General features: G+C 41.9%; 1 protein-coding gene across 15 annotated transcripts in view; it reads right to left on the bottom strand.

The window, feature by feature from the left end:
- The window catches only part of CADPS (calcium dependent secretion activator), a 610,020-nt gene that overhangs the window by 249,934 nt on the left and 335,475 nt on the right, over positions 1-24,611 (bottom strand). For all 15 annotated transcript variants that reach the window (XM_089682020.1, XM_089682023.1, XM_089682021.1 and 12 more), the window contains exon 9: positions 24,150-24,216. In XM_089682020.1, the coding sequence (XP_089538146.1) occupies positions 24,150-24,216 (67 nt within the window). The remainder of the gene's footprint in view (positions 1-24,149; positions 24,217-24,611) is intronic.

The following is a 24,611-nucleotide window of genomic DNA, read 5'->3' as shown; positions in this document are numbered from 1 at the left end:
TGAATTTTTACAATTGGTTCTGCAGCACTAAACATATATATATAAACCCAAAGTGTAAATTTTCATATAAACCTTAAAGTGTTACTAAACCCATGACCCTTCATTCACTATATCTGGTCTCCCACAGCACACAGAACATGGAAATGCAATTATTTTAGTATAGAGCAGTCTTGCGACTTCTGTCAATGTCCAGCTTGACCACTGGTTAACCTTGTAGGAGGTGTTTTCATTCAGCTCTGACTGTCCTATGTGGCTGCATAACCCCAGACTCTTTGTCTGCACAGAGCTGATTGGCCCTGTACTGATCACATGCACTGAGCATGTGCAGAGTGACTCCTAGAGCTCTATACTATCAGCAGATGGATTGGGGACAGTAGAAGAAGGGGAGAATAAGAGAAGAGAGGATCAAAAAGCCTTTTTGCACAATGTGGAGGATTAACCCCTTAGGTTCCATAGTGAGTATAACAAGCATGTTTTACTGCATATACAGACTGATTTTACTGTTGTGGGTTTAGTAACACTTTAACATGTTAATGCATTTTCAAAATAATTTTCAATGTTTTGAAATCTGCAGCTTTCGTTAAAAGAATTCCTGGTGATCCTGCCATGTTCAGGCACTTCATGTTATATGGGGTGACAACATAGTGTACTCCTGTGGCGTTAGATTCTATGAAGACTACAAGCGGTTGTTTCAGCACCCATTACCTAGGTATAGTGCACCGTTGTCACCATAAGGAAACCTGCACTGAAAAATGCCATTCAGTCATTGCTGGAGTGCAATGAAAGTAGATGCAAAGAAGCTGCAGGGAATCAGCACCATTGAGATGCAACAAAAGATAACAAAAGATGAAAACAATATTTTTTTTAAAATTGTTTATAATGCACAATACTTTAGCAAAATAAAAGTCATTCTTTTAGGGTTTGCATCTCCTTAAATGTGGAACAAGGCAGCAGCTATTATCTAAACATCAATATATCTTTTTGTTTCGCCATGTTCAGATAAGAATGCTCATCATTCATAGGAGACAAGCACTAGAATGACACCCTGTCACAAACAATGCCAGTTTATCTACTAGGTACCAGTCATATCAAGGCAAATCGGGCTGATCTCCGTCGCTGTTGTCATGAGTGCTGTAAATGGCAGCTTTCACTCCTGTGTGCTGCCATTGGCCTGACACGTTACATTCCATGTCAGGGAGATGACGGCTGCCCTGTCGGCTCCGGGGCGGCTGCGTCAGGCTCAGGAATGGCCTGCAGGGAGGCGGCAGGCCGCATCAATCCCAGGCTTGAATTTAGCATTTTAAAAATCTGGAAGGAGACTGTTAGAAAGCAAAGGATTCTCCAGGCTGCAGGCAAGGAACTTACAGGGAAATTTACTGTCAAATGTTCAAATGACTTTGTTAAGGTTGTGTCACATCCCAGGATCTGTACTGGGCCTTATTGGTTTGGACATTTTTTTGACCTCTGGAAGAAACTTTTCTGTTTGGGTATTTGTGGAAAATACTTAGGCCAATGTGTCTTATGAGTTTTTTTTCTTTTCGGAAATGAAATGCAAATTTGTATCTCAAGAGAAATGAAGGATATTGCCTGAGACATAATGGACAGGATAACACCAGTGTCTGGTAATTAATGAAGGCCGTTATCTACACATCATGTGGAAAGGACTTACTATAGGTAGAAGGGACTTTGTTGAGCTGGTGGAATGCTCCCCCTGGTGTTACAAGCAGCATTTAAGAGGCAGACACTGAGTGCTAAGCATTGATCCGGCTGGGAAGCACTACATAGCTACCAAAGTTGCAAGCTGTTCTTAAATTCCTAAGATAAACCCTGATTTATATATAAAAAACAAGTGCAGCACTATAAATCCCATTATAAACTTATATAAATGATAAACAGTAAGAAAACATTAGGAAAAAAAGAAGACTGTCCAAATACAGTATATAAAGTTAGTCCATTTAAATATCCACATATAGTGATCCCATAGAATCCATAAATAATAATGATAATAATAATAATATAAATAATATTAATAAATGTGAATAGAGTAGTCTTCACAAACTTAGGGAAAACTCAATCTTTCCAAAACTGAGCTCTTAGTATTCCCTCCAGCCCGTGCCCCCTCCCCTGACTTCTCCATCAAGATCAATAACACAATCACCAGTTCCTCCCCTCATGCCAGGGTACTAGGTGTAATCCTAGACTCCCATCTGTCCTTTCACCCCCAAATCCAATCACTGTCCAAATCTTGTAGACTTCACCTCCGCAACATCTCCAAGATACGCCCGTTCCTAACCCCGGAAACCACTAAGCAACTTATTCACTCCCTTGTTATATCTCGCCTTGACTATTGTAACTCCCTCCTCATTGTCCTACCTAATCGCAGGCTATCCCCTCTTCAGTCTATCATGAACGCTGCTGCCAGACTCATCCATCTTACTAACCGTTCCGTATCTGCTACCCTTCTCTGCCAATCCCTCCACTGGCTTCCCATTGCCCAATGGATAAAATTCAAAACATTAATAATAACCGTATAAAGCCATTTATAACTCTGCCCCAAATTACATCACCGATCTTGTCTCCAAATATCACCTAAACTGTCCTCTCCGCTCCTCTCCGCTCTCCAGCTCCCTTGTCTCCTCCTCCCATGCTCGTCTCCACGACTTTTCCAGAGCTTCCCCCATCCTCTGGAACTCTCTACCCCAATTTATTAGACTATCGCTTACTCTACTCACTTTTAGGCGATCTCTGAAAACCTATTTCTTCAGGGAAGCCTATCCTGCCCTCAGCTAATAATGGAATCTTCTATTCCTCCTACCAGTCCATCCCCCACAGTTACTACCTTTTGTAGCACTAGCCCCTCCCTCCTAGATTGTAAGCTCCAAGGAGCAGGGCCCTCCTTTCCCTCTTGTATTGAACTGTATTGTTGCTGTATTGTCTGCCGTTATATTGTAAAGTGCTGAGCAAACTGTTGGCGCTATATAAATCCTGTATAATAATAATAATAATAAAAAAAAAAACACCCAAGTGCTTGAAACAAACCCGTTCTTAATGCCAGGTTCACACTTGCCCATAGTCTGCAGGCTGGTTGCGGAAATCGCACTGCGCTTACGAGCTGCCGTTCATTCTAAACAGCACCCCCATGTATCTCAGCCTGCAGCTCGTTTGCGGCTGCATTTTTTCTGTGGGATACGTGGGCATAGCAGCCCCTTTCAAATGAATAACCCATGCAAAAGTGGTCCGAAAGGCCCACAGTACTGTGAACCTAAGCTAAAGCAAGTTCATGCAGAGTGAACCCAAACCAAAAGGGCACACTAGACATGTACAATTCGTTTCGATCCGTTTTTTGGCCAAAAAGTTTATTTGATGAATTTCGTTTTACATTTTAATAAAAGAAGTACAGTGAAACACTCACAGCGCAAAAACAGCATACAGGCATCATCGCATAAATTGTAACTTGGGCTAGCAGCTCGGACCCAGCTGTCAATTAACTCTGCGTGTGTGGTGATGTCACTCTCATAGGCTCCACCTTATGAGTTTCGTCAGAGATGACATCAATATGGGCATGGACTGTCATTTATTTATAAACCCTAATTTATCAAAGCCCAAATCCAGGCAGAAAAAAATTATTCCTTGTAGTGGGGCTGTGCCCGCACTGCAAGGGGTTTATAGATCATTTTGCTCTGGTGAGAGGGGAAACAGTATTACTTAATTGATCCTCACTCCTCTGGCAGATGGCACTCCCCCACAATCTGGTGATGGACTGTCCTTTGGCGTTTTCACATCCAGGGCGGGGCTATGAACCCTGCTCTGGTCCTGATGACTTCAGGACCCTAGACCACTAGAGCGAAGGGTGCAGAAGCTGCTGGGGAGATTGAGGGTTTGGATAATAATATTTCCTTTTATTACTTCCCTAGACCAAAACAAGCAAATAACCTTTGCAGTGCAGGCAAAGCTCCACTGCAAGGGATAATTTATTATTTGCCCAGAGTTGGGCTATAAGATCTGTCCCGGAAATGTACTTGGTCTTTTACAGAAAAACTTAAAGCTGAATTCCAGGTATAGCAATTGTACATGTTTACTTTGGTCCAGCTTAGACGAATGTAAGTATGTGAGTGCCATACCTGAGGGATCTTTGTGGAAGTTGGAAATCACTGTAGTATGCACCGCTACTACAGTGATCTCCACTAGCTTCTGGGTTCCATGCCGAGCAGCTGTCCTGCTGCTTACTGAACACAGGCGTTCACTTGCTCGCCACAGGTTCCATTGAGAGAACACTTTGCATTTTCTCAATAAATGCAAAATGTTCTTTGATTGGATGAAACTGAGATTGTGACAACACTACCCTGCCTCTCCACATCACCAGAGATAAAATGAGAGACAGGAACAGAGCAGTGTCACCCTTTGACAGGAAGTGTCTGAACAATGACCTTCATGACAGGATTACCAGGTATTAATCAATCAAAGTATAAGTGGAATATACTTTAGGTTGTCATATCTTTTACATACCATATATTTCTATATACAATCTTCTTTATCATAGTAGAACTATTGCGCCGCTCAGTGTACATTGCAAAGAATCTTGAGTGGAGGAAGCCTTTACAGCAGAAAAGACGTCATGGGGTTGATTTACTAAAACTGGAGAGTGCAAAACCAATCAGTTTCTAACTTCAGTTTGTGCAATAAAGATTTGAAACAAAGAACCTGATTGGTTGCTATGAAGAACTGCAGGAGATATCTATATATGTAGGGTTTTTGCTTTTAGGTTTAGATATTGATGTTTATACATTACCCTCATAACAGCTGTTGGAATAATACTATAATAAATGTACAGTAACTGATCATTGTTTTTTAAAGCAGCACCAAGAAATGGGTATGGTAAGACACATCTACTGCCAATCAAATCATGAGAGCACCCTCCTTCTGTCCAGTTTGGTGGTGTGTCGCACAGACAAGTGTCACAACAACAGGACCTGCAAATGCTACTTGCAAATGCAAATGAAGCAGTAACACAAAGAACAAATATATACATGCTACTGTCACCCATTATGTCAATTCCTTTGATTAATTCCTAGGTCTCTAAGATCTTTGTCAGCAGCTATTCAGGCTGCAGTATAGCCTGTCAAATGGTCCTTAGTGATTCTAAAACAGTGCTGGATTTTTCAGGGATCTTGCCCTGTCTTGAATTTGCACTCTTTTGTAATAATAATATTCCAATCTTTTGTTTTCCTCATTTGACGTTGCACCTTCACACGTGTCGGCTCTGGGTGATGAACTGTTGTCAGGAGATATGTCAACAGAGCCAGTAACACTTGTCACTTTTTGATGATGATGTCCCACTCTTCTGCTGAGGGAGGGTGTGTGGTGCATCTACTTTGTGCCTTTTCTGCTGAAAAGCAGGTACGTGTGAGATTGGTTCATTCTCAGACTGGCATTGAAGCACCGTCTTTCATGTGGCCTCATTCTTCCCAGTATTATGCAGCCATTGTAGGAGCAGCCAGGTCTTTGTTAAAGTCGTTGAGATACCCCCAGGTTCAATTACCTGACCTCCTCATTCTTCTTTGGCACCAATAAAATAACAAATTCTACAGTCTCTAATGCTAAAGCTGAGAACTTATTTTGATTATTCCTATTTAAAGTTATATGGTGAGCAAACCTTTCTAAATGTATCAATTCTTAACAATTAAACAGTATCTTCAACTTTATGATATAGCACTTTCTTGCTGTCAGTATGGGGACTTTCTTTGCTGCATTCCACTATATGCCCTCTTTGAGGGCTCCACCTTCTGTGCTCTTCCTCTAGATGGGCACCCCCTTTCCGCATCTTCAGGTCTTGCTTGGTACTCCATTAGTGCTCACCTCTTTTACCACTACTCCCTTTAATTTCCCCTCATACAGTTAGTGAGCTCACAATAAGGCAAAGCATGATGCTGTACAGGGAAGTGACAGAAAAAGTGATCTTTCCACATACACTCCAAAAGCTTGGTCAGGAGGCATATGATCACATGACCACGCATAGAGCTTCCTTGTACAGCTCTCCCAGTGATAATGTTCTCAGAGCAGCTCTAAAATCAGTCCAGTCAGTCCTTGTTAAAGTTTACAGCAAGGCAGTATAGGGGCTACTGCATTGTAGGAAATGGCCTGCCCTACTTATGGTGGGGTCTTGGTCCCAGTTGTGGCTGCTGAGACCCTGTCCCCTATGGCAGTTACTGTAATATTACTTTGAAGATGTACAGGAGGAATTATTATTATTATTATTATTATTATACAGTATTTATAAAGCGCCAATAGTTCGCTCAGCGCTGTACATTACAAAGGGAGACAGAACATGTGACAGAACAATACCAATACAATGCAAAACATGAGGGGATCGAGGGCCCTGCTCTTTCGAGCTTACAATCTAGGAGGGAGGGGGTGGTGGCACAGGAGGAGATAGCTGTGGGGGATGGAGTGGTTGGAAGAGTGGAGGAGGTCGGCAAGTTAGCAGGGGGTGGGGTAGGCTTCCCTGAAGAGATGGGTTTTCAGGGTGCGCCTAAAGGAGAGGAGAGTAGGTGATAATCTGATGGGTTGGGGCAGGGAGTTCCAGAGGATGGGTGACACCCTGGAGAAGTCCTGGAGGCGGGCATGGGAGGAGGAGACCAGGGAACTAGAGAGAAGGAGGTCTTGTGAGGAGCGGAGTGTGCGTGTTGGGCGGTACTTGGATATTAGGTCAGAGATGTAGTACGGGGCAGTATGGTGGACAGCTTTGTACGTCAGCGTTAGGATTTTGAATTTGATCCGTTGCGCAATCGGAAGCCAGTGGAGGGATTGGCAGAGGGGGGTGGCGGAGACAGAGCGGTTGGAAAGGTGAATGAGTCTGGCAGCCGTGTTCAGGATGGACTGAAGAGGGGATAGCCAGCGGCGAGGCAGGCCAGTGAGGAGGGAGTTGCAGTAGTCGAGTCGTGATATGATGAGGGAGTGGATGAGCTGTTTAGTGGTTTCTGGGGTTAGGAACGTGCGGATTTTGGCGATGTTGCGGAGGTGGAGTCTGCACGAGTTTGTTAAAGATTGGACTTGGGGCTGGAAGGATAGGTTGGAGTCCAGAATGACACCCAGTACTCTGGCCTGCGGGGCGGGTTTGATGGTAGCGTTGTTGGATGTGATGGAGAAATCAATGGGGGGTGGTGTCCGGGCTGGGGGGAAGACAAGAAACTCGGTTTTGGAGAGGTTCAATTTAAGGAAGTGGAGCGACATCCAGTCTGATATGTCGCTCAGTAGGTGTGTGATTCGGGCTGAGACCAAGGGGGTGAGGTGGGGGGTTGAGAGATAGATTTGTGTGTCGTCGGCATAGAGGTGGTAGTTGAAGCCGTGAGAGTGTATGAGTTGGCCAAGGGAGGAGGTATAGATGGAGAAGAGAAGGGGCCCGAGGACAGAGCCTTGAGGGACCCCAACAGAGAGGGGGAGTGAGGGGGAGGTGGTAGCATTATAGGTAACGCTGAAGGAGCGTTGTGACAGGTAGGATGAGAGCCAGGAGAGAGCAGAATCTCTGAGGCCGAGGGAGTGTAGTTTTTTGAGGAGGAGGGGGTGGTCGACTGTGTCGAAGGCCGCAGAGAGGTCAAGGAGTAGGAGCACTGAATAGTGGCCATTAGCTTTGGCGGCTAGCAGGTCGTTGGAGAGTTTGAGTAAGGCAGTTTCGGTGGAGTGTAGGGGACGGAAGCCGGACTGTAGGGGATCGAGGAGGTTGTTGTCGTTGAGGTGAGAGCATAGGCGGGTGTAGACTAGGCGCTCGAGGAGTTTAGATGTAAATGGGAGCAGGGAGATGGGTCTGAGGTTGTTCGGGTCATTGGGGTCCAGGGAGGGCTTTTTAAGTATGGGGGTGATGTGTGCATGTTTCAGAGGGGAGGGGAAAGTGCCTGAGGAGAGGGAGAGATTGAAGATGTGGGTGAGGGAGCGTAGGATGGAGGAGGAGGAAGGTCGTAGGAGTTGTGAGGGGATAGGGTCGAGGGGGCAGGTGGTGAGGCGGGCATCAGAGAGGATCTTGGAGACTTCCTCGATGGTAGTAAGGTCAAAGGTGCGGAGTGTTGGGGGAGCTTCAGTATGAGGAATGTAGGGTGGGGTGGAAGAGGAGGTCAGAGCAGTGGTGGGGCCGTGGGAGAGGGGTGATGAGGGGGTAGCTGAGTGAGGGTGAAGGGGGTTGGAGAGAGTTTGAGCAGCGACGAAATCCCTGCGGGTTAAGTCGAGGGGGAGTGGGGATAAGGGGGTAGCTGTGTGAGAGGGGACAGGTTGAGAGGGCGTGTGAGTTGCGGCAATGTCCTTGCGAATTGTGTCAATTTTGACTGTTTGAGTCTTATATAGTAGTTTTCCATTCACTGTTGGATCTCTTGTTGACCAAATGCCTTTAGTGCCTGCATCAGCAACAGTGTCTGTGGTTCCCCATTACCCTCACTTCTGGTTGTGGTACATGAGGCTAGTCCATACCTCTTGCTGTCATATCCTGCCAACAAAGAGTCCTCTACCTCCACCTATTAGCGCGGTGTTAGCATTTGACCAAATGTGAACTGGGTTACACTGTGCTCTGCTGATACCAAGGCACTGCATGATCTTGTTCTTGTTTTCTTGCCTTCAGCACAATCTTTCTGCTTGTCCACTAGCTGTAGCTTGGACCCTCCTGTCTTCTGATTCACACCCATGCATTGTATGTTAAAAAAGTCCTGCTTGTCGCATCTTCAATGAGCTTTCGTTAAAATGCATACTCTATACGTGCCTAAAAACACACGTTAAATGCACCTAAAATGCAATGCACCAAAACACACTGTACAAATGTGAACCAACAACATGTCATATTTTGGGACTTTTCTTTAGATAAAATAGCTGTCACAAATATCAAGCCATTGACATTGATGTAAAGTACCCCCAAGATTCTCCCTTGTGAGATTTCACAGCTAAAGAAGAAGCTGGCATATTTTATAAAGCCTAGCCACACTTTTTCACAAGCTGCACCCAATGATAGTATGTCATACCCTAAAAACTTTTAAATGTAGGCTTTGTGTCCACTGGACAAAGGGAGAAATTAGAACTCAAATGCTCTACAACAGATGCTTGTGTATTCATCCAACTTACACTGAAAAATGTAAAGGGACACACTTTGGCTGCATCTATTGTTGTAAACTTCACAAGGTCTTTTTTCTCTTGTATGTAATGGATTTACTTGGGCTTGAAATACGTTATTCTATATACTTAAAAAGTTTAACGTTATGAATGTTTATTTCATGATAGTGTAGGATAGGGTGTTAACTCCACAATCACCTCATTCTCTTAAATTGCGTTCCTTTGAACAGGTTTACTCCTGCATGCAAAAGCACTATGGAGTCAAGTATAAATGGATAGTGGATACCACTGCTGGAAGAGAGAGGGCCTATATTCTGAGCCAATTGGGGTTCTGTAATTTACAGGGAACATGTTTATAGGATGGGAAAGCACATGGGGTGATCTTATTAATGCGTTGCTCTTCTGTCATTGTCCTATCACAGAATGGGAAGGGGCTCCAGAAAACAATGGGGTTAATTTGCTAAAGGCACAGAGATTGTGCACTTTTGCAAGCACAGTTGCTCCAGAGCTTAGTAAATGAGGTGAATCTTCACTTTGAAAATAATACCCAATCACATGCAAGGAAAAAAAACCCAGCATTTAGCTTGCAGATGATTGGCTGATGGAAGTTAGTAGAGCTTCCGCTTATTTACTAAGCTCTGGAACAACTGCACTTGCAAAGTGATCAGTCTGTTTGCCTTTAGTAAATCAACATCAATGTGTTTACTGGACAGACTACAGTATGCAGAGAGGCTGAATACCTGACTGTACTGCTTAGCAGGGGTGCCTGGGCAGAGTTAAAAACCAATTCATGTATGTATTTCAACTGTGTATTTAGAAGGAATTCAGTTTTATTCCATGTTCTCAAGCAGATTTGGTTTGATGGTAGATCCCCTTAAATCTACAAAAGTCCTCATATAGCAGCCCAGAAGGGTTATTGCAATCCAGGGAAACAAAAAGGTTGAATCTGAAGGTAGGTGATGAGCAGGCAGTGTGTGCTGACATATAGTAAAAAATAAATAAATATATATACACACACACACATATATATATATATATATATAAGGAAAACACAAAATTGTTCTAAAACAGGCATGCAAAAATGTAGTTGCCCTTTTTACTTTAAATAATGAATCATCAATAATATGGTGCAAACAAATTATTTTAAATGTGACGAAATCCAAAGTCCCAAACAAACAGTATTACATTTAAAAAAAAAAAATGTATTTTGTGTCCAAACAAGAAGTGTTCTATAAGTGGTGTCACCGCACAGTGCTCCACAATCACCTTCTAATACACTCCACACTCACCAGATTCGATGGACTCTTAGCTTGTATGGCTTAAGAGTCAAACAGGCTTAAACTGGTGAAGTGTGTTCTTGGGCATAACTAGGACTAATATAGGCAGACACCGGATTCAATATACTTCCTCAGTACTTAGACATGGTCCTCATACATGCAGGAAGGGTATAAGAAACAAGAGGGACACACATAGTGTAACTCTGTAACACTCCTTTATTAAACGATATTCAGATATATATTGCTTTCATATGTATCCAAAAAATTAAAAGCTTTGAATTGAACAATATTCCACGATCCCACATCAATGTACTGTTAATAGGCAAGGAAATGGCTCCAGAGCGATGCTCACAGAGTGTGCTCCACTCACCGGACATGACATCACAAAGGTCGGGCAGGAACCAGAAATTACATTGACACGTTTCGCCCCTCCTCCAGGGCGTTAACAAAGACAACAATCTCTGGTTCCTCCACACTAGATATACACTGCCTCCACTCCTCCCACCTAATTATATATACACTGCCTCCACTCCTCCCACCTAATTATATATACACTGCCTCCACTCCTCCCTCCTTAATATATACACTGCCTCCACTCCTCCCACCTTAATATATACACTGCCTACACTCCTCCCACCTTAATATATACACTGCCTCCACTCCTCCCACCTTAATATATACACTGCCTCCACTCCTCCCACCTTAATATATACACTGCCTCCACTCCTCCCACCTTAGTACCTCACTTCCCATATGGTGTACAGGCTTCAATTACATACATCCGTACAGCGTTTCCTGGTGTACTCGAATTAGATCACATAAACTGAGGGGACCCCGCTAATTAAGAACATATTATTTATTTATTTCAGGTACTTACATAGTGCCGTCAATTTACACAGTGCTTTACATATATATTGTACATTCACATCAGTCCCTAACCCTCAAGGGGTGTACAATCTAACATATGAAGCTTCAAAACCTGATAACCGGGCAGAAAACATTTAAATCCAAATAAAATTGTTTAAAATTGTATGAAATAAAATAAAAATGAATTTAAAATAAAATAGAATATAATAGAATGTAAACATATTATAGACATTAAAATATTATTCCCCCTTCAGAACAATAATTCTTACCAATTAGAAAGAAAACAGTTTAAATCAATATCTATATTTAATCCCTTAGGGATTAGAGTGTCAAGTCTAAGGATCCATCGGGTTTCATTCTGTGGGATAGATAAAGTGGAACCCCACTGGCGTGGAGGAGATATGAAGAAAGGGATGGAAACCTATTATGAAAGACCCTAAAATGATGAGAGAGACTATGGTGTTTAAAACCTTTTTTAATATTCCTAATATGTTCACTAAGACGCACAGCCAGCTTTCTCGTGGCCCTCCCTACATACTGTAATTTGCAAGGGCACTCTAAACGATAGGTGACATGAGTGCCTCCACATGAGATACATTTTGTTTCTACTCCCCATACAGTGTTCTTTTGTTTCTACTCCCCGTAGTTTTACAGGCCAAACATCTACCACATTTAAAGAAACCAACCTGATCCAAAAACAAAATCATTTTTTGGAGGGGATCAGGAAAAATATTTAACAAGCTTAGTCCTAAGGGTGGGTGGTGTAGTATAAATACATCTTGGTGCTTTGTGCAAAACATCCCTTAGTACATCATCCCGCAAAAGAATTGGCCAATATTTTCTAAATATATTTTATATTACCTTGTGTTGTTTGGAAAACCCTGTGATAAATGCTACCCCACAGTTATCTCCTTTTTTCTTCTTTGTTATTAACAATTTATCCCTATCCATACATTTAACCTGATCTCTTATTGCCCTAACATTCCTGTACCCTTCTTCTTCAAATCTCTGTATTAAAATGTCTGTCTGTTCATCATAATCTTTATCTTCAGTTACATTTATTTTTCAAGAATTGGCTCTTGGGAATTGAGTTAAGCCATCTAGGATGATGATGGCAACTATGTACAGGAATGTATCCATTCCTGTCTACTTCTTTAAAGTGAGTCCGGATACATAACTTCTTGCCATTCTTATATACAGTGAGATCTAAAAAATGTATACACTCATAACTAATGTCTTTGGAAAATGAGATATTATATTGGTTCATACCCATTCCATTAATGAAGTCTCTTAAAGATTCTTGCGTACCTTCCCAAATAATACAGATGTCATCAATTAATCTTTTATAGAGCTTCAACTCTGGTCTCTTGTTCATAAAAATAGATTCTTGTTTCCATTTGTTCATGAAAAGATTTGCAACTACGGTAGCATATTTTGCTCCCATCGCAACTCATCATTTTAGGGTCTTTCATAATAGGGATCTGTCTTTGGGATAAATAAAGTAGAACCCCACTGGCATGGGGGAGATATGAAGAAATCTATCTCACAGAATGAAACCCGATGGATCCTTAGACTTGACACTCTAACCCCTAAGGGGTTAAATATAGATATTGATTTAAATTGTTTTCTTTCTAATTGATAAGAATTATTGTTCAGAAGGTGGAATAATATTTTAGTGTCTATAATATGTTTAAATTCTATTCTATTTTATATTCATTTTTATTTTATTTCATACAATTTTAAACAATTTTATCTGGATTTAACTGTTTTCTGCCTGTTTATCGGGTCCTGAAGTTTAATAGGTTCTTAATTAGCGAGGTCCCCTAATCTAAGTCGAGTACCCCAGGAAGCGCTGTATGGATATATGTAATTAAAGCCTGTACACCTTATGGGAAGTGCGGTATTAAGGTGGGAGGAGTGGAGGCAGTGTATATATTAAGGTGGGAGGAGTGGAGGCAGTGTATATATTAAGGTAGGAGGAGTGGAGGCAGTGTATATATTAAGGTGGGAGGAGTGGAGGCAGTGTATATATTAAGGTGGGAGGAGTGGAGGCAGTGTATATATTAAGGTGGGAGGAGTGGAGGCAGTGTATATATTAAGGTGGGAGGAGTGGAGGCAGTGTATATATAATTAGGTGGGAGGAGTGGAGGCAGTGTATATATTAAGGTGGGAGGAGTGGAGGCAGTGTATATATAATTAGGTGGGAGGAGTGGAGGCAGTGTATATCTAGTGCTGAGGAACCAGAGATTGTTGTCTTTGATAACACCCTGCAGGAGGGGCGAAACGTGTCAACGTAATTTCCGGTTGCTGCCCGACCTTTGTGACGTCAGGTGAGTGGAGCACACTCTGTGCGCATCACTCCGGAGCCATTTCCTTGCCTATTAACGGTATATTGATGTGGGGATCGTGGAATATTGTTCATTTCAAAGCTTTTAATTTTTTGGATACATGTGAGTGCAATATATATCTGAATATCGTTTAATAAAGAAGTGTTACACAGTTACACTATGTGTGTCCCTCTTGTTTCTTATACTCTTCCTGCATGTATGAGGACCATGTCTAAGTACTGAGGAATTATATTGAATCCGGTGTCTGCCTATCTGAGTCCTGGTTATGCCCAAGAACACACTTCACCAGTTTAAGGCTGTTTGACTCTTAAGCCATACAAGCTAAGAGTCCATCGAATCTGGTGAGTGTGGAGTGTATTAGAAGGTGATCATGGAGCACTGTGGGTGGACACCACTTATAGAACACTTCTTGTTGGACACAAAAGATATTTTTTTTGATTGAAGCACTGCTTGTTTGGGACTTAGTATTTTGTCACATTTAATTTGTTTGTGCTGTATTATCGATTATTCATTATTTAAGGTGTTTTCACTATATGAACTGCAGCAACATATATTTTTTTTGGCTGTGTATATGAGTTTTTTCATTGTATATGATTTATCACGTTAGCACGGGTAATTACGTTTTTGTTTGCCTTTTTCTTAACTTTAATTTTATTTCTGGAGCACCTACAATGCAACTTTTAAATATTTTGTGGCTCCTGTCATTTTGAAATGCACATTTTGAGTGCAATTTATGAGCCTAAAAATATCCTATTTTGAAGAAGGACTTTAGTAGAAAGGTGCTATTTAGGACAAGTACAGGATTATGGAAAGAAGGTTTCCAACATGTGACAAATATAGACTTGGATAGACATCAGACAGATCAGCTACTTCTTAGAAGAGTCTACTACATCAGTGTGTTGCTGCTGACACCTGCTGGACAAGTGTATTACTACAAAACAAGTGGATTTATGAGACTATGGATATGTGTACACTACAGTCCATGCTGCGCTCAGATGTCATATTTATTGATTAAATGTGTTTATTTTTCCACATTATCCTTTATACACTGATTCTAAAACAAAGAGCGATATATAAAAGAGCACTTACTAATGGTAATTATGTTCATTCTTCAGGTTATTCTTGCAGAACATTTTAAAACTGACTTTAAAAAACACTTTAAAAGTATATTTATTATTTTCCACAAATTTAAAAGGAAAATGTACTTAAAATTGTCCATTTAGGGAAAGAAAAAAACATCCGATTCTCTGCTGCTGATAGTTCCTTTACAGTGCCCTGACATCCCTATACTCCCAGTGGAGCCTTGTGTACTTCTGGGTAACCGGGAGAATAGGACTCTCTCTCTCTCTTTGCTCCCAAGTAATAATCACCGGGCTCAAGGGCTGTCACATGGGGTCAGGGTCTTTAGCTCTGTGAAAGCTCTGGCCTAAACTGACCTGGAACATGCATAGGGTGCACTGGTGGTAAATGGGGATGGGGGAGTACAGGGAAGATAAACAGCAGCAGTTGAGAGGATGGGCTATCAAGAGAACCTGTTACTTTGCACTCAATGATGTTCAAATTAAGCATTTCATATTTCTGATTGGTGCCATGGAGTACTGCACATAATTGCTCTTTGAATGTTGCTATTATACTAATATAAACTCTAATTTAATGTGCGTTAATGTCTAATGTGCGTTATCACACCTGTGTTCTGCACTGCCTCTGATACTGGTCACATGACCAATGCCTTGGAAATGCCCACATAGGCTTTTTTATTCAAAAGATTTTGTGAAGTGATGAGGAGCCAGGTAATGAGCTCAACACTGGACTTCCCTTTTGGCTAAGGCTGCATAATGCAGCTGTATTGAAGTGTTACTAAACCCAGGCCCCTGCATTCACTATACCTGGTCTCTCCGGACCCTGCATTCACTATACCTGGTCTCCCCGGAACCTGCATTCACTATACCTGGTCTCCCCGGACCCTGCATTCACTATACCTGGTCTCCCCGGACCCTGCATTCACTATACCTGGTCTCCCCGGACCCTGCATTCACTATATCTGGTCTCCCACAGTACACAGAACATGGAAATGAAATTATTTTAGTAAATATAAACTGCTAACTACCTTTTCCCATCAGCAGTATATAGCAGTCTTGTGACTTTTATCAGTGTCTGGCCGAGCATGGTTAATCTTGTAGGAGGAGTTTTAATTCTACTCTGACTGTCCTTTGAGGCTGCATGACCCCTGACCCTATGTCCAGAGAGTGCTGATTGACCCTGTGCCAATCACATGTACCCTCCCCTCCAAAAAAAACCCTCTAACTGCACACACAGAGCATGTGCAGGCTTGCCACTACTGCTCTGTACTATGGCGGATGGATTGGGGGCAGTTAAAAAAGGGGAGAATCAGAGAAGAAAAGATCAAACAGCCTTTTCACACAATGAAGAGGATTAACCCCTTAGGTTCCACAGTGAATATAACAATCATGCTTTACTGCATATACAGACTGATTGTACTGTTGTGGGATTGCTAACACTTTAAAGAAGCACAGCAATTACTCCCTTGCTTTCTACAGTAGGATCCTGTTGTTGACACCATACTGTACAGCAGTCATTTTCAAACAGGTTTTTCTGGAACCATATGGTTCCTTTGCAGGTTGGTAGGGTTCCTTGCGCTGTGCCAACTGACCTTCTATCTGATGGCTCCTGTATTTTTTCCGGGGCCAACACCACTTGGCAAAGCCAGGGACATGATGCCGATGATCTTTTTAGCGGTCTACAAAGGTGGAATTATAACTACCACTGTAAAGGGGGGGAAGAGGGGGGGGCATTCTTACCAATGACCATCCTTGTAATCACCAATGAATTGAATTTATCAGGGGGTTCTCTGACACCTGGAAATAATTTCAAGGGTTCCCCTGGGGTTAAAAAGGTTAAGAAAGACTGCTATACTGGAAACATACAACAGAACCCAAATAATTACATAGTGGATCCCTTTCTTTATATATTTCCAAAAATACAGTTGTGTCCAAAATTATTCAACCCCCACTGAAATTGAGTGTTTTGGCCAGTTTGACATTGCTTTTGATCATTCAGTCATCTTGCTTACATTTACATTAAAGAGGCACTTGTAGGTCAGACAAATATAACATAACAGTTATAATGAAATAACCACAAATGTCTTTTCTGTGCTCACAGCATTATCAGTTTTATTCAACCCCCAAGTGACATTCAATCTTAGTACTTAGTACAGCATCCTTTTACAGTTATAACAGCTTTTAAACGTGAAGCATAGCTTGACACAAGTGTCTTGCAGCGATCTACGGGTATCTTCGCCCATTCTTCATGGGCAAAGGCCTCCAGTTCAGTCACATTCTTAGGCTTGCGCACTGCAACTGCTTTCTTTAAGTCCCACCAGAGGTTCTCAATCGGATTTAAGTCTGGTGACTGCGATGGCCACTCCAAAATGTTCCAGCCTTTCCTCTGCAACCATGCTCTAGTGGACTTGGAGGTATGCTTGGGATCATTGTCCTGTTGAAAGGTCCAACGTCTCCCAAGCCTCAGGTGTGTGACGGACTGCATCACGTTTCCATCCAATATCTCCTGGTACTGAAGAGAATTCATGGTACCTTGCACACGCTGAAGCTTCCCTGTACCTGCAGAAGCAAAACAGCCCCAAAGCATGATTGACCCTCCACCATGCTTCACAGTAGGCAAGGTGTTCTTTTCATCATAGGCCTTGTTCTTCCTCCTCCAAACATAGCGTTGATCCATGGGCCCAAACAGTTCTAATTTTGTTTCATCAGTCCACAGAACACTATCCCACAACTTTTGTGGTTTGTCCACATGGCTTTTGGCATACTGCAGTCGACTCTTCTTATTCTTTGGAGACAGCAAGGGGGTACGCCTGGGAGTTCTGGCACGGAGGCCTTCATTACGCAGTGTGCGTCTTATTGTCTGGGCTGAAACTTCTGTACCCACATCTGACAAATCTTTTCTCAGTTCCTCAGCAGTCACACGGGGACTTCTCTCCACTCTACGCTTCAGGTAGCGCACAGCAGTCGAAGTCAGCATCTTCTTTCTGCCACGACCAGGTAGCGTTTCAACAGTGCCCTTTGCCTTGAATTTGCGAATGATGCTTCCTAAGGTGTCTCTTGGTATGTTTAACATCTTTGCAATCTTCTTATAGCCATTGCCCTTCCTGTGAAGAGAAATCACCTCTTCTCTTGTCTTCCTGGACCATTCTCTTGCCTTCACCATGTTTGTAACCACACCAGTAAATGTCTAGAAGGAGCTGAGTATCACAGTCATTTTAAAGCTGCCTAATTGGTGCTTATTATGCTTGATTGCTGCTCGGTGACATCCACAGGTGTTTTCAATACCTGATGGAAAGCACCTGTATGAACCTCTGTTCTTCAGAGTGGTAGTCTTTAAGGGGTTGAATAATTGTGGCAATGAAGAAACCACATAAGAACCATTTACTACTGTATTACATAAACAATTGATGTCATTTTAGTTGCATTTGGGTAGTTACAACGTCCTTGTAGGATTTGATTCTGAATACAATTCCAAATGTACACTATAGTCCCTAAACCCCTTTACAGCATTGGGGGTTGAATAATTTTGGACACAACTGTATATACTCAATTACCTCCAGATGGAGATGACCCAGTTAAAGTCTGTGAAACTATCTTTTTTGCAAAACTTTACACTTAATTTTTAATTATTATTGTACAAATATAGCAATTCTTACAGGCAGATGCTTCTTTTGCATTTTTAGTCTCATAGACTTCAAAGGGAACCCATGAAAAACATATGAAAAAATGATTAGAAATGCAGATTCATTGTGTGAGGGTCAGTTCACACCACAATTTCTGAGTTCCGCATTTGTTTCTGCATGCGCATTTTTGACGCGTTCTGATGGGTTTTTTCCTCTCTTTTATTTCTTCATCTCAATTGAGCACATGTGCATTCTGGTGCATTTTTCATGCATTTTGCTGAGTTCCAGATGTGTTCCATACAGAAAAAAATCAACATGCTCTACTTTTGTTGACTGCACTGAAATGCATTGCACAGGTGTAAACTAGGGCCATTGGAATACATGTCAAACACTGTGCATGCGTATTTGATGCAGAATAAATATGCACTGGACTCCATCTGCCCTGACCCCAGTCTAAAAAGTGCTCCTGAGTGGAAATGTTGCCTCTTCATACATGACTTTAACCCTTTCCTGCTTGCCTTAGTGTCCCCTGTAAATGTTATTAAAGCCCAGGGGGGCAGGGGTTGCAGGCAGGAAGAAAATGAGATCATATGACCAATGTGATTGGCTGTCACGGTGGTCACTTGATTGGAGACTGATCCTGCCAGCTACCAATGTCTTCTCTAGAGAGCCGTTTTCGGCAGCTTGGTCTTTATGCCAGGAGTGCGCAGGAAGCGTGCCCCCCAGCAAATAAACACTGCCTGCCCACCAATGCATATGTGCGACATGTGGACATTAAAGCTCAGCTTTTTGCCGCCACACATATGGGTCACTGTGGCGTAAAGGGGTTAACCTGTTCCACCTCCTTCTCTGAGATGGTGGTGGTTTGAACCACAGAACATACTGGCTTAAATCTATGAAGACTCAATTTCAAGGTCACTCAGAATGTGAGGATATAGCCTGCTTTAAATATCTAGCAAGCCAACTGCAGAAGATGGATGTCAGGCTGAGTATGTAGAACCAGTTTGTAAGTTGCAGCAAAGTTGCAGTTTGAATGTGAATTGCCATGAGTGAATGCTTCAATAAAGCCATCTGTCTCTGGGCTGATATAATGCTGCACTGTCACATCTAAGAGAACACTTTTTGAGAGTTGTAACATCAAATAAATGTCCACTTTCAACACATTTCATACATTTTTGTATTTTAATGCGCAATGGTGGTCATGTGACCTCGGCATGGACAAAAGCAGAATGCTATAAGGGCCCCTCTAAGAAAGGCCATACCAGCTGTATGGATACAATGGCAGACGGCCGCCAGTGGCAAGTGTCACTGGTAGAACTCAGGTGTCTCAAAGTGACCCCCACACCCACAGCAGCGCGTAAAAAACAAACGGTTATATTTTTGGCACTAGAACGCTGACAGCCTCAGCAACAGTGGGCTCTAGGCCCTGCCTGTCATAACAAGGCCTCTTCGTGACAGCGATATGTCAGAAATGCTGGCAGATTGAATGATTTATGTTAGCGAGGTCACTGATACAAAAAGAGAAGCGTTATTTTTACTTCATATGATGTATCTACAGCTGCACAGTTGTGTGGTGGCAGGCATTTTATTCTGGTTGAGAACACTCCATTCTGCTCTTTTTTACAGCCATTTCTGTACAATCACTGGGGGATACAGACTGCCAATAGCCTGTGCACAGGAGAATAGTCTGGGCCTCCTTTTCAATGTCCCTGACTAAAGCCTGACACATTTACATGCCCTCTTGCTGGGGGGCTAGCCAATGTTTACATCTCACATACGGTGCAGCCAGCCATGGTGTCATATTTTCAAAGTCTGTGAGTAGTAGAAGACTCTGAGCTGGCCAGAAAACAAAATTTCTTACACAATTTTCAAAAAAAATTTGTCTAATAAGAAATAGGGTAGATCTGTTTCTCAAAATGCCAGTTTCCTGACTGTCATGCTGATCTAACGACTTCACTGATTTCTAAGCCACTGACTCAAAACTGCTATGCATTCATGCATAACTCCTTATTAATATATTTGCTCTAGATCAGTGGTCTCCAAACTACAGACCTTTGCTTGGTTTATCTGGCCCTTCCACTAGTACGAGGCACTATTCTTTCAACTGACACCAATGATGGGACACCATTCCTTCCACTGGCATCAACAATGGGGCACTATTCTTTCAACTGGCACTAATGACAGGCATTATTCCTTTAACTGGCATCGATGGGGCACTAGTCCTTCAACTGGTACCAATGATGGGGCACTATTCCATCAAGTGGTACCAACAATGAGTCATAATTCCTTCCACTGACACCAACAACAAGGCATTATTCCTTTCACTGACATCAACAATGGGGCAAAATTCTTCTCACTGATATATACGATTGGGCACTATTCCTCCCACTGATACCAACAATGGGGCACTATTCCTACCACTGATACCAACAATGGGGCACTATTCCTACCACTGATACCAATGATTGGGCACTATTCCCTCTCCTACTGACCACAGCAGATGCTATGAAATGCATCTACTGATGCTGCGTCATTTTCTGCTCTAATGAGCCGCAACACGGCCCCCCTACAGTCTGTAGGGAAGTAAATTGGCCTCTTGTGCAGAAAGTTTGGAAACCCCTGCTCTAGGCCAGAGATTCATAAATTATTGAAGATCGGCATGGCAGCCAGGTAAATAGCATTTTAGAAGGCAGTAGCAGCCCCTATATTTGTGACTACTTGAGTACTAACCTGGTCATACCCTTCATTACCAGGCCATTTTTAATTTTCCTGGGCTGTGATAGTTTAACCAACAATTACTTGCTCACATTAATTTTATAGAATTGTTTTTAGACAGATGAGGTTTCTTTTGGGGGCATTTAATAACAACTCTTTTTAAAGATTTACACTATTTAAAGGGAAAAAGACCACATAATTTGAAAAAAAAAAAAAACTAGATGTACTTAGTTTTGGGATAGGTTCAGATTGTTGCAGTGCGGTAATTCATGCATGCTGATGCAAGTTTTTGTGCGCACTAACATGCACTGCGTTAAAGCAGCCAATAATTTGAATTAATTACCTACCGCACTAAATTGCACCAACAAAAAAAAGAATGTACCACAGCACATGGGAATGCGTTACTATGCATTGCGGTGCACAGCAACATTTGGGTGTTGGGGGCCAGGAGGAGTGAATGGCACTGCAGCACACTAATGTACAACATATGTGTTTTTGCACATTGTGTTAACACTTGCATTCCCTCATTGCAGAGATGTGTACATGGTCTGAGACATATTGTATACAGTGCAGCAATCAGAGTGCAGGGGTCAGGAATATGTAATACACATTATAGCCTGCAGATTTCAGTGGTACAAAAATGTACTAGAAAACATTAGCCAAAAAAGAACCAATGTTGGTTAATGCTTTCTAGTACATTTTTGTCCGGTGTGGTGGTTCTGACACAGGCTGTTGGCCATGAATTTCAGCTGTTAAATATTTTGCCATTAAGTTATTTGGCTAATTAGCAGGCTGGACATGTGTCTTTACCACCTATTACTTACATTTTCATGTTATATTATGGGTAATGGCTAAGACCGTTCGGCCGAAACGCGTCAACGTACTGTACTTTTGATGTAGTTTCTTGTGGTCAATGTAATAAAAGGAAGATTTTAGGGCAGTGGAGGTAGTGCGCATCTCTTTCTTCATTGAGATGTTAAACAAATGAGCATCTGTGGATCGTGCACCTGCCTAGTCGCTGGGATGGACTTTTAGTTGGGTAGTAGCACCTCCTTCCTTTTTTAGTCAGTCAATGGCGTTTGCCCCCTTAGGTGGTGATCAGTAGTGAGTGAGTGGTGCTTAGCAGAGTTTCCTTACATAACTCTGGTGATCAGTTTGCCCCCTGTAAGGTCCATATGACCGCCCCCCCCCCCCCCCCCGCGCCTAGCTTTGTTGCTCAGTGCACCTCAACTTGCCATTCAGTGTGCCCCCCTTTTCGTTGGTGGCCAGTTGAATCAGTGTACCCACACAGGATTTCAGGATATCACTGTTGCAGAAAGTAGGAAAAAGATCAGTGGCAGAGGAAAAAGGGGTGAGCTTTTCAATGTAAAAGGTTCATGGCCATCACAAAAATCATGAGGTACAGAGCCACTTGGATCAGCTCTGAGCCTTTAGTCTGAAATCTGAGCTGCCTGATGACAACTCAGTCTCAGAGATTTATTTGCAACATTCACTTCCCAAGCCTTATTTCTGCAGTGATGTTTATAAATGGCACTCAAGAAATAGACATCCACCCCCTTGTCAAGTGGTAGGGAGATGGTTAAAGTGTGTGTAAGCCAAAACTCTTCTTTTTTAGTTCTGGACACAGCGTAGGAGAATTAGAAACCCTGTCATTGTTTTAATTCTTTAATAATCAGAATATAACCACAGTCAAAACTTGTTTTAGTTTTAAATAGAGTAGAGAAGGATTAGCACAACTGGCAGGTATGTATTGCTGTCTCTGCCTCCATTAGGGAGATCACCCTCTCTATTTTTCCTGTTTACCAAAGACTAACAGAAAATCCCAAAGTTTGGGTTGTCCCCAGATCAGGAATACTGGGGATATTATCGAATGGGGACACTAGTTCTACTGACAACCAGGGATTATTTAACTTTGGATGGGATTCCTCTGACATTTTGTTCTGGCTATGGTATAGAAAGTGAAGTGGGATCTTCCCAATGGAACACAGGGATGATAGCCCTTCCTTTTTCTATCCAAGATTAAAACAAAGTTTTGCCTTTAGTTCTACAGTCAAACATTCATAGTGGGTAGTGAGTTACAAAGTGGTTTCTCATAGCCATTTCCAACTCATCCAACACTAATTCTCTGACAGCTTTTTACCTTTATCCAGGGATCTGTTGGAGAAATTTCCCCTCAAGTTCTGCTGACAATGTGTTACTAGACAAGATGTGAGGGGAATTATCTAACAGTAACATGGGAAGTCTCTAACAGTAACATGGAGAAAAGAAAGGGAAATAAATACACTATTCTTTAGTAGAGTAGGGCAAGGGTTGGAACCCCTGTAAGATTTGTATTAGTATAGACAAATAAGAGTCAAACTACAAAGTGAAAGCATCTAAAGTGCTTTTAATTATTCCTAATACCATCACAATACCAACAGGCAAAACATTTGGGGGCAACAAAACTCCAACTTCTTCATGGCTTAGAAAATAAAATAAGGCACTTTGGACTCTTTCACTTTGTGGATTGGCACCCATTTATTTGCTTTCAGGTACCATGTGAGGTCTGTGAGAGCTTCCCAACTAGAGCCAGTGATCCTGTTTGAAGATTTATTGGGGCCGTACCATTGGAACAAACATTGATATCTCTCTATAGTAGGTTTCCTCAACCAGGGTTCCTCTAGAGGTTGCTAGGGGTCCCTTGAGCAATGAGCAGTTTCTGCCTCTCAGATAAGTTCCCACTGACACCATTGATCTTTTTAGCTATCTGTAAGGGGGTAATTCTTCCCAATGACCAAAAATGTAAGGAGCATTCTTCCCACTGACCGCCACACTAACGTATCATAAATTTTAGATATAGTCATTTTTAGCAGGGGTTCCCTGAGACTGGAAAGTGTTTTTAAGGGTTCCTCTGTATTGAAAATGTTATGAAAGGCTGCTCTATAGGTAGAATTACTGTATCTATACTGGGATTACAGCCATGATACCTATAGAATAGGCCATTTTTAATCTTTATTTAGGTTTGGTTATTTTTTTTCTACATTGCTTTGGTATGATATCCTTACATAAAAGATTTATTTTTACATTTGTGTGACATATATCAGTCGCGCACTGTAATAACACGTACATTTCAGTAGCATTAAACATATTTTAAAATACTCAAAATGCATATGTTACCTGGACCAAGACAAAAAAGCGTTTTTTCCATCTTTTCCACACGTTTTTCCCAATTGCCCATAAATACCTAGGGAACAATTGAGAGATAACACATTAACAAGTGCAAATTAATTGCCGGAAGGTGTCTGATGATTACCTGTAATAAGACCAACAGAGAATTTTTACCAAGCTTATCGGGAATGAGAAAAAGTAATTAGCTGTTTCCACGTTCTGTAAAACACAAAACAATATTACTAATAAAGAGCTGTAGCTGTTATGGCATTGACTCGACCAAACAGGCTACAATACCCACTGATTCAGGAGCCATTATGAAGGTGGGTTGTATGTCCTCTGCAACTGCATACACAGCTTGAGCCCCTGTACCACTTCAATGACATAAAGAGGAAATGTAGGTGACCTAAATAAAATTGTAATACTGGTAAGCCAAAAATCCTTTATTCACAGTAAATTTAAACAGTGATG

This window comes from Staurois parvus, unplaced genomic scaffold, assembly GCF_062004578.1.
Source record: "Staurois parvus isolate SC_StPar_1 unplaced genomic scaffold, SC_StPar_1.0 ptg000283l, whole genome shotgun sequence".
Classification (NCBI taxonomy): Eukaryota; Metazoa; Chordata; class Amphibia; order Anura; family Ranidae; genus Staurois; species Staurois parvus.
The sequence above is the reverse complement of the archived record's forward strand: the minus strand, read 5'-3'. Positions and strand labels throughout refer to the sequence as shown.